The sequence below is a fragment of the Papilio xuthus genome, unplaced genomic scaffold (assembly GCF_000836235.2).
Source record: "Papilio xuthus unplaced genomic scaffold, Pxut_1.1 DF826961.1, whole genome shotgun sequence".
In the NCBI taxonomy this organism is placed as follows: domain Eukaryota; kingdom Metazoa; phylum Arthropoda; class Insecta; order Lepidoptera; family Papilionidae; genus Papilio; species Papilio xuthus.
Genome location: NW_013531688.1, coordinates 1,203,836 through 1,215,431, shown reverse-complemented (window position 1 = coordinate 1,215,431; position 11,596 = coordinate 1,203,836). Strand labels below are relative to the sequence as shown.

Below are 11,596 nucleotides of genomic sequence, written 5' to 3'. Positions count from 1 at the left end.
TCTCCAGAACGGCCGCATGGATTACGCTGATATTTGATATAAATGTAGAACATAGTGTGGATGAACACATAGACTACTCATTTTTTTATTTCAGCAAGGACGGAGTCGAGTGCGACAGCTAGTATTTAAATAATTATGTTGTGCTTTACCTACCGTAATATCTACCCAACATTTGAACGAAATGTTAATCCAAGCGTGACGGGTCATAGCAACGCGTCGCATTGAATAGATTGTTGGTTCGATAAAGCTTTATAGTTTAAAAGTTACTTGCATCTATATTGCGCTTTATTGTTACATTAAACGTCAATTATTACTACCATAGTTCTTAGATTAAACGGTTAAAATACATGTGAATTTGGACGAAATAATAGAGGAATATAACAAGAGAATATGTCTAACAAAACATACAACGACTTAATATGTGATACATCTGAACTTATTGGTGAAGCAACTCAAATAGACGAAGCTGTTTTCGAAGCGGGTATAGCGGAGCGTATCGTTTTTCAACCACTTCTCTTGGAATTACGTATAAGATATACGGTGCTGGTTAGCAGATTAGATACGATTTACGATCAACTACTGCAGCCACAAAAGCGCTTAATTGTCAAACGTCTTTTGGAAGCTTGCCTCGGCAGACTACTTGAGATCAAGTATGATTTGGTTGAATTATATTTGTCAGATTATACGTATGATGATGACGAGGTATGTAGTTTTTAATTTGACTCAATTAGGCTAAAAGAAAATGCTAAGACCACTGATTTTGTGTTATATAACACAAGGTAGACAAATATAAATTATTAAAATAATCTGTCGTTTCATACAAAACTCCAGAATTCAATAATTTACTGGATTTTTGTGTTTTATTGTTATCAATATGTTATCAAATGATATGAATAGATATATTTGTAACTATCACATCTTGCTACTTGTTCAGTACAAAATTTCAGGCTTTACAAAAATTACAAGTAACACCACAGGAAGCAGAGCCATGTATCCCACAATATTTCGTAAGGGAAAGAGAAGAAGAAATAGAGACGCGAAGAAAATTCATAACAGATATTCTGACAAAACTTGGACATGAAATTACGAAACCACCATCAATTGTATTAACAGAACAACAAGCAATCATTATTATCCAGAGCCACGAAAGAGCCCGCCAAGGACGGCTACGGTGAGTACACTAACGTACATTATTAATTTTGCAACATGTAATTAACAACATTCAACTTTATGCAAATAATCACAATCATCGTTCAATTGCAGAGGGCAATTTATGAAGGAAATTCGTCTTCTCAAAGAAAAGGGTAGAGACCAAAAAGGTGAAATGTCAGCCACCGCTGCGACCGCCATTCAGCGTGTATGGAGAGGGTTCATCACCCGGCGTATGACAAAGAAACGTAAGCGAGCAGAACAGCTGCTTATTGGCATGGAACTACCACCATATACCGAATCTCAAGCAATAAAGAAAGCAGAAGAGGTAAATAAAGCACGTTTTCTTAGTATAAATCCTCATCTAAATTCACTTAAAGAGTAAACCCAATCTCCCACCCAAATTCTATTTGACATCAACTTATGAAACTTAACTAATAATTAAAAGAAAAACTAATACCAAGATCTAATTTTCAATAGAGCCAAATAAATTTTTAGGTAAAAGAAAATCGCCGTGCACGTCAGAAAGAACACGAGAAGGAATATCAAGAAGCACTTGTATCAGTAGAAGACCAATTAAGGATTCAACATACAGAGAAAATAAAGGAAAGAATTGGCGATGAGTTAAGAAGATGGATTTCGGAATATTACGAAAGAACAAATAGATTACCAGAATTTCCTTCAGAAGAAGGCGGTGGGAGTAGGGCTATGTTTAGTAGGCAAGGTAACGTATTTATCTTACCTTATAGACTTAATACTTACTGAAAAGAGCCAAATTGAACTAAAACGTTTTATTTTTATAAAGGCACTGGTGTTGAAAGTGAGCTAAGCAAATCTCCGGTATCTTCTAAAGAATCTAAGAAGAGCAAAGAAAGTAAAGACAAAAAGAGCACGAAGACAGACGATAATAAAACTAAGGATGAAATGGAAGACTTACAAAATTATAAATGTTTGAATTCATCATTTCTGCAAGATGTTATAAATGCTAACGAAGAGTAAGTAAAAGTAGATTGTCGAACTCTATATATACATCATTTCCCTGAAAATTTAATCAATACATTCCTTTTCTTTCTATTAACATATAAAGGCTTTATTTAGAAAGAAACAAAACACTATTGCATTTAACAGTAACGATACTTCCAGGTTTGAAGACATGTGGAAGTTCAGAGACGATTTTGCTGATCATGAAAGGTATCAAAAAGACATAATTGAAAGAGAAAAAATGGTTCTCTTAGAACAAGAAATAAGAAATATGGTAGATGAAATGATGAGGAATGAACTGGATTTACTTCAAGCGGCATTTGACAAAGACAGAGCGCATAAGGGAAAGAAGGCTAAAAAGCCACAAAAGAAAGTAAATATTAATAGTAAAATTTATTTTTAGAACCTGCTATAATTTTATCATTTAATTGTTATAACATTTTTAAGGTGCGAAGAGGAGGTAAGAAAAATAAAAAGAAGAAAGAAAAAGACTTAACACCTGATAGAACTACTGAATCTCTTTTCGAAGAATTAGTAGCAAATGGGATTATACGCCCATATCCAATTGTGAAGATTGACGATTATATCGGTGAAAAGAACTTTATTGGATCTGAAATGAGGAAACAAGGTCAAGAACCAACTCCATGCTTGGGTGATATCCGGCAGCTTATAAAAGAATATTGTATTTTGCCACTGGGTTCAGAACACGTTAAAACTAACGCACCTCTAATAAGATCAGTTCTTCTAACAGGTAATTACGAGTAATTAAAAATGTGTCTACAATTTCGTATAAAGATTTAATTCATATTTCTTAAGTCGATTCTTGAAACTTGGTTTCAAATGGTTTCAATTGTCGTGACCTATTTATTTATATTCTTAGGTAAGAAATCTTTATTTGTATGTGTCTTTAAAAGTTAGAAATTATATTTTAAGGTCCATCCGGCAGTGGAAAAAAGATGCTCTTGCATGCAATTTGTAGTGAAGTTGGAGCGATGCTCTTTGATCTGACACCATCCAATATAGTTGGAAAATATCCCGGAAAGTCAGGCCTCATAATGTTGATACATTTAGTAATGAAAGTGTCAAGACTATTACAGCCGAGTGTCATCTGGATGGATGACGCGGAAAAGCCTTTCATGAAAAAAATACCTAAAACGGATAAAACGGATCCGAAGAGATTGAAAAAGGATTTAGCGAAAATTATCAAAGGTACCTAGCCTGTCGTCACCTATTCTGAATTTGCCATGCGAGAATATTATAACTTTTAAACTATGCATCAAATTACTCAACTAAAAAAACAAAATTTTGTTACAAACAATTTTAACTAATTTTCAGAATATGCCTTTACTGCATGAATACCATTTTTTTATTGTTGTTTCAAGGTATTTGTCCAGAAGATCGTGTATTGTTTATCGGTACATCACGAATGCCTTGGGAAGCTGAACAGAAACTGCTATTCCAATGTTATACAAAAGTAATTCAAATACCAAGAGCTGATTACGGAAGTATTTCACTGATGTGGAGAACAAAACTGCATAGAGCGGGCGCGTTGTCTCAACGACTTGATATTTCTTGTTTATCGAGAGTTTCGGATTCTTATACAATAGGTAATGTACAGTAAGCGACACGACAGTTGAGCACTGTAAGCCTATTAATTGATGGCAATGGCACCCTTATTAAAAATTATTAAATAAGAAAAAAAAGTTACAACGTTGAACAAAACTTCTGGAAACTAAGCTTAGGTCTCATGTAAATGAATAGTAGTCGGAAATTATATTGAATGTACTTTATCTAAAATAAGGGAAATTTTGATGCAATTTAAAAAGAACAGATACTAATAAAAATAAATTATTTAAGTCCAAGAACTTGAGATCAATGTGACTGGTGACTGTTTCAAACTGTTCTGGAGATACCTTCAAACAAACATCCATCCATCTATCCATCCAACCTTTTGAATTTATAATATTAGTAAGATAAGTTTAAACTAGTAATAGTTAAATATACACTTTAAAAGGTTGCAGGATATCAAAGTTGACTTTAGAACTTAACGGTAATTGAAAATGAGATCTAACAGAACATATTAAGATAAGAAATCGAATTTCACTGAATAGCTTTTGTCGTGTAAGAGAGCAACATGCACATTATATATATTTTCATGATAAGACTAGAGCTTTGTACAATATAAGGGAATTGGACAACAAAATAAGAAATATCCAATTTAGTTTCTTGCGCCCGTTCTTAATAAAATGTTGTCTATTAAAGTGGCCTTTGCTATATATTTAATTGATTACAGCACGTATAAATTGGATTAATATAAGATTCCAAAAAAACAGCATTAACAAATGTAAGACCACACAAAGAATAACATAATGGTTTCTAATTTAGTTGGTGCCAGTTTTACTGCTAAAAAAACAGAAACTATTAATATAACAACAATTTCAAACAGAATGAATAAACCATGATCTTAAATATTATGAATATACAAAAACTAGCTGTCGACTCCGTCCGCGTGGTAGAAAAAATAAACTTAAGTAGTCTTTATCTTCTTCCTGACTAACCGTTCTTTATATACCTTGTGGCAGACATACATCCATCTAAACATACGCATTTCTAATATTAGTATGATGTTACATTTTAACAAATACCAAAGAGTAAAATAACAGTGTATTGGCTTTTAATTGCATATAATTGTACAGGTACATTAATATCAGCTTTAGATGATGTTCTAACGACTAAGAGACGATTGCAATTGAGAGTTCGTGCATTAACAGCTCATGAAGTTGCAGTACAACTCAGTTATAGAGAGCCGGTGTATGCTGAACATGTAAGTATCTTGAATTTTATAACTATCTTGTACAGTCAGCTGCATAAATATGTATACAGTTGTTGTTACACACGGAATTAAATAAAATTAAAATTAAATAAATTTTCTACATCTAGGCCTTTCAGAGTGATCAATGCAATCGTTCTGGAGATACCTTCTAACAAACATCCATCCAAAAATTCGCATAACCGAAGATCTTATACAAGTTTTTAAAGTTTTATAAATGTATCACTATTATGCAGCTGACTGTACATAGAACATAAAAATATATTATATAATAGTTTTAGAAATTAGAACATGTTTTGCTTGATTTAGTTTGTTTAATTTACTACGTAATTTCTTGCAATTTTAAATTGTATTAAAATGTAAAGTATTTGCTCAGGACGCGGCTTCTGAAATATGGTGGTACAAAACACCTTTAGAAAGACGACGACAAAAAGTACTTCAAAGGCTCGAGGAGTTGGAACAAGAAAATGAGGAAAAATCTGCAGTAAAATAAGAACCACTTACCGACATGTACACATTACTTTGAAAGGAGCTTTTAAAGAAAATAGTATGCTTATATTTAAACTTTTAAAACTCTAATTGATAAGAAAAATGGCTTTTTATGTTTGATATAATAATATTTTATCACTATGCTATTATAAGGACAAATCATTTACTGTGGGTTTCTGAAATCAAAATATATAAAGCTATATAAAGCACATCATCATCATGTCATAATCCTTGTCAAAACAAAGATAAGAGATTTTGGTCTCGGAAACTCACGGCTTATTAATATAATAGCTTAGGTTATTACATATTAAATTATGAGTATAGTTAAAGAAACACACAAAGTACTGTATTACAAAGAAATTCTTGAAAAAAAACTAGATGGCATTGTTTTAGCAAAAAAAATATGGGTACTGCACTACTGACTAAGTAAACTGAATGTTGTTGATGGCGTCTACCACTAATAAATTGTATGCTATTGTATTTATAAACCTGCATTCATCACTAAATATCGCACTCAGAGTCATTGAAGTGGTCTGTTCAAGGTCCTTAGTGTACTTTTAATACGAAAATATCTCACTGAGCGAGGATTTATGTAATCATTGAAATTACACTCAGATTCACACAAAAAGATTAACGCACAAAATTGAATTGTCTCTAAAAACATAAAGTACAAACTCTGCGAATGAAAACTGGCAAGTTTTTTGAGCGCGAACGTAACAAAGGGGTTATAACAAAGCTTGGAGTTAACACTGCCCTGACCATAGAACAAGACTTGATACTCTGTTGTCGAGCCCTTTGTGAACAAACCGTAAATTTTAGACTTATACTATTTTTGTACTCCCGCGTTTGACTACTCAGTTTGTAACTTACAGTTACTCTTTTGTTTGTTGAACAAGTGGCTGTATGCATTTTGTGATTCTATTTTTGTGTTTTAAAAAAGTTACGATGTTTGTTGAGTTGGGTAATAAAAGGAATTGCGAATTTGAAATTTAGATTCTATTTTTAGGAATTACAAATGTATTAGATCGAAGTAACAAATATTTTAGTTAGTTCATGGCGTCTATAATGTAATTGATATTATAAATGCGAATGTATGGACGGTTGTTTGTTAGAAAGTATCACCAAAACTGCTGAACGGATCTTGATAAAATTTCGCATAGATGTAGAACATAGTCTGGAAGAACACATAGGCTACTAATTATTATTATTTTGTAATCCAGCGCGAACAGAGTCGCGCGCAAAAGCTAGAGTATCTATATTTATGCAGCTGACTGTACATAGGACATCAAATTATAGTTGAGGAAATTGAGGTATATTTAGGATAATTTAGTTTGTTTAATTTACTACGAAATTTCTTGCATTTGAGACAAAGACACCTTCTTCTAGCAGCCCTTTGTGGGCCTTGTCTTGGTCCAGCAACTTTTTTGTTTATAACCAATTTAAAACTAAGAAATTCTCACGACTAGTGAAAAACATTGAGTTAGCATATTTAAATTTTGGTTGGATGTTAAATTGAAAAAAGGAATCTAGTGGTTTTCGATTAAACTTTACCGACGTGCAGTAAGAATAGTCTGCGGAAAGTTAAAGTGGTTAAAAATTTAATTATTAACTTTTCTTCGGACTTGAGATAAAAGTATTAACTGCATGTTCACTCGATTGCGGGATTTTTAATTAATTGAAATAAATGTAGGCGTATTTTTTATGAAAATATACTTCGTAGTCGTACTTTAATCGACTTGATTTTTTTGTTACGCTGAATATTTGTATAAGATTTATATTTATTGATTTGCCTGTTCCTTAGGATTACTAGTCTCAATATTTATTTCATAAATGTTATTATTTCAAACACGTCATCATCAGCTCACTGTACGTCCCCATTGAGATGCTCGGAGCCCGTCCACGCTAGTCCTGTTAGGGTTTGTTGACTTCACGCGCATCTTTGAATTAGTTCGCAGATATGTTCAGGTTGCATTACGATGTCTTCCCTTACCCTAAAATCTATATATAAAACACTTTAGTAAGAGGCGGGATTCGCACCCAGGCCTTGCAGATTACAATTTAAATGCTTAACCCACCGACACATACTTAATTAACAATTCTGCCTTTCAAATATTGATAGGTGTACAAATTGTGTTTAGATTACATTTTCCTTTAAATTAATTTAAAAAAGTCAAGGTTAAAGATAAAAGTTTTGACGTTTGTTCGACGCGGCAAGGTAAAATACCTAGTGATTGACACCTTACGATGGAATTAATTAGGCCGACTTCGCGCGAGCTTTTTATTGAAATAATTACTTATAATTATAATTTTGGGGCCGCATATTAAACGGGGAAGCCATTTTGTTAGACGGAATTGTTCATTACGAACTTCAAAGGGAATGGAAGGAAACCAAGATCATTAATTAAGAAGTCAGTAAAGAATTCCCGTTCTATAAATTCTTTCAAAGTTTAATGAGGTAAAATAAATAGAAATTTGTTTTTAGCTAATTTTAGAATTTACACCCACAATGTAATGATTGAAATTATTACTTAAAATATTTTCGTCAGATTATACACGTCCCTATCAATTGGTTCGAGCCTAAATAAGAAATGTCTAGTATTAGTCTACACGCAGGGAAGTCTACGGTAGTGCATTAGATTAATTGACCTCACACATATATATCTTAGAATTTCTTCACAAATATGTAACATAATTTCTTCCATTGTTTGGAGTGTTTTTTTTATATCCTAAGGTGGTAAACGAGCGAGCGGCCACCTGAAATCGCTGAAATAGCGAAGTAACCGTTGCCCATAGACATACGCAATTGCACATGAGTTGCCTACCTTTAATCGACTGAGGAGAGGATGCACAGAAATAAATATCTTCCCTTTCCATGCATCCTCTCATCTGGAAAATCCATTTCCACTTCCCATCATTTCTTTATAAAGAAAAGGATGGGAAGGGAAAGAGGACTAAATTAGGCCTCCGGGACGCATATTTATACGAAAATCTAAAAAGGCATCTGTAAACTATTTTTTATGGTAATAAACTTTTCATGAATACCTTTTAAATATTCACTTAAAAATATTTAAAATGGAAAATTATTGTTATTATAATAAGCATATATCAATATTATTGTCAAAGCTTTAATATCGACAGGAATCCTCGCAGGTGGATCGACTTATAGCCGTCTCGACGTAAGGCTTTACTTGACTGGACTGAGCTTAAGTCCTCTCTTGCTCCAATCAGATAGTGCTTCAAATGTAGACTTGTCTAAGATATAGAATAGTAACTTAAGTTTTCAACTTTGATCCTGCTAATAATTTGCGTTGAAAATGTTTGCGTTTATATAGTTTAGACATATGTCATTAGTTTTTTTTATTTCTTCTTAATAAATAAATCATTTTTGATAATTTATTTTATTTTAAGCATATTATATCTTAAGTTAATATAAAAAGAGCGGTGGTGGCTCAGGGGTCAAGCACTTGATTTGCAATCTGCAGGTCTTGGGTTCAAATCCCGCAATGTACCAATGTGTTTTTCCAATTTCCGATTTACATATATACATTTATCCGATGTTCTTACGGTGAAGGAAAACATCGTGATACAACCTGCACATGTGTGAAAAGAAATTCAAAGATATGACTGAAGTCAACCAAGCGCACTTGGCCAGCGTGGTTGACTATGACCTAATCACCCTTACCTTAGGGTAGGCTCCGAGCCCCTCGGTGGGGACGTATAGTGAGCTGATAATGACGAATATAAAAATGAATCAAAGCTAAGAGAATTGTGCAAAAGTTACTTTAATATTATTACAAGAATCTTAAAATTGATATCACTTGTGACCCGGTGACTTACAATTTTAACACTGTCTTGATTTATGACCTTGTTGCCGCGTTTCAAGCAAACCACTGAATATAAATCATAGCGTGTGGTGATATTTTCTGTAAAATGCACTTTATTTATTTGTAAAATATTTTATAAAAGTATTAATATTTAGTTTTTGGGATAGCATAAAAACTTTCACTACAGGCTGATGATAATATAGGATTTGTTTTGTGGTCCATACATGTTGCATCAACCCTACATAAGGTGAACTGGACCAATATTAAAACCGAAAAACATTAATATATTTATTAATCTTTTATTACATCACTTAAGCCTCGTATTTCTATAAATAATTTCTCTTATTTAACGACGCACAAAAACATTTCCTTTAGAAAAATTGTCTCAGTCAGTGGCCGAGGAAAAAATTTATACCGCAATCAAAGTTTTTTCATTTTCAGCGGGATAACACAATCATTTGGACCAAAAGTTTGGCATTATTTTTAAGGAGGCCGTAAAAACCATCCATAAGGTCACAGCATTCGAAGTTCTTCTTTAGAAAGTATTTTATTTTAAATTAGAGAAAATATTTTTTGCTATCGTTACTTTTGCTGAATGACGACCACAAAGTTCAAACATGTTAAAATTATTCAATGTATTTTCTTAAGTAGAATTTTATGTTTAAATTATGATGAGATACTGCCAAACATATAAGCAACCCTTTCTTTCGCTTTCAAAAAACAGAGATAAAAACATTTTCGTAGAGTACGATAGTGGACACAGTAATAGGTACGTGTAATATAAACATTCTCGAAAATCTTTAAAGTAAACTGCGCAGAATAGAATAGTCTAGAAATAAATGTAACAACGGTGTACCTGAAAACGTGTCAAAATGCCCAACGGAGAGATTTCCCCGCTTATACGAAATAGTTTCATGAAAATTAAATTAAAGTTGTGTAGACTAAGCAATCTTAATTTTCCATTTAAAATATTTTAATACTATTGTAATATTAATCCAAGATTATATACTTGATATATAAATAAGTTAAGGCCGTGGCGTTGTTCAATTGATATAAAAAGACTTAGCCTAAAAGCAGTCTATTTCTTTACCAAATTGTATCCAGATCTGTTCCCCTATTGTAGATTTAAGTAGTAACTATCAATACATCCATCCAAAACTTCGCATTTAAAATATTAAGTAACAAACTCAGATATTTAGTCAGATAGTATAAAAATGAATAAGGTAAAAGAAACTGATTGATGTTTGTAATAATTCTGTGAAACTTGTCCGCCATTGTACGACCAAAAAGATGATTTCCCACGAGGAGTGAAGAATGGCTGCATTTCGAGTAATTCTCTTAAATGATGTACCTTTTCGTTCTGATTCCATTTATACGTCCTCTGATATTGTCTCCGAGGCCCACTTCTTCAAGAAATTATTCATGAACAACACAATTTCTTTGAGTTTGGACAAAATCATGAAAAAGATTGACGTTGTTCTTTTTAAAATTGCGTACATTTTTTTCGTAATCAATTTTTTGATTTTTTAAAAACTTTCTTAAAATTGTATATCGTGTAAAAGAACAATGTAATACGAGATAGGCATGACCATACGGTGAACATAATTTTGTTATGAAAAAATTAGCCGGCGTCCGCGACTCCGTCTGCGCGATATTAAAAAACTTAATAAGTAGCCTGTGTGTTCTTGCAGACTTTGTTCTACATCTATGCCACGAGATCCATACAATCCATCAATCCATCCATCCAAACAATTGAATTTATAAAATTAGTAAGATGAAGTTTACTAAAAATTAATTTACCAAATTTAAGTTTCATTTAAAATACAATAGATGGCGTTCTTAATATTATAGTTGATAGAAAAAATTCAAGTAAAAGTTGATACGATTAAAAACATTAAAGTTTGTTATTATCTGCTCCAACTACTAAACACTTTTAGAAAACAACCACATAAAACGTTCCACGAAATGAAATTTCCATTTCCTCGCACAGCATTAAGAATTTAATATCTCGTCCCTCGTAAATTATACGGAATCAGCAACCGCTTCTTAAATTCGCTTTCAACTCAAGATGCTGTCTGTAATTAGTACTCGTGTAAGAACTCAGATGCATTTAACTGTGCTTAAGTAGTTTTTCTTCCACTTTGTAAGTTAGATACTGGAAAAATCTTAAATTTTAAACTTAACTCGTACACCCCAAGTCTACTAACCATGGGTTCTGAGCCCAAAATACCCGTTTAAAACATTTTGTCATCCCTATTGCCATCTTTTTAGATCGATGTATGGTCAGCAACGCCTACTGCAAACTGTGGAATGTCAACTTCTG

General features: G+C 32.6%; 1 protein-coding gene across 1 annotated transcript in view; it reads left to right on the top strand.

Annotated features, from left to right (window-relative positions):
- Nucleotides 1–390: 390 nt before the first annotated feature.
- The window catches only part of LOC106119899 (IQ and AAA domain-containing protein 1-like), a 42,064-nt gene continuing 30,858 nt past the window's right edge, over nt 391–11,596 (top strand). The window contains exons 1-11 of the mRNA XM_013315026.1: nt 391–702; nt 948–1,171; nt 1,264–1,477; nt 1,648–1,873; nt 1,955–2,144; nt 2,293–2,503; nt 2,578–2,881; nt 3,064–3,339; nt 3,513–3,737; nt 4,827–4,954; nt 5,337–5,444. Coding sequence (XP_013170480.1) covers nt 391–702; nt 948–1,171; nt 1,264–1,477; nt 1,648–1,873; nt 1,955–2,144; nt 2,293–2,503; nt 2,578–2,881; nt 3,064–3,339; nt 3,513–3,737; nt 4,827–4,954; nt 5,337–5,444 — 2,418 coding nt within the window. The remainder of the gene's footprint in view (nt 703–947; nt 1,172–1,263; nt 1,478–1,647; nt 1,874–1,954; nt 2,145–2,292; nt 2,504–2,577; nt 2,882–3,063; nt 3,340–3,512; nt 3,738–4,826; nt 4,955–5,336; nt 5,445–11,596) is intronic.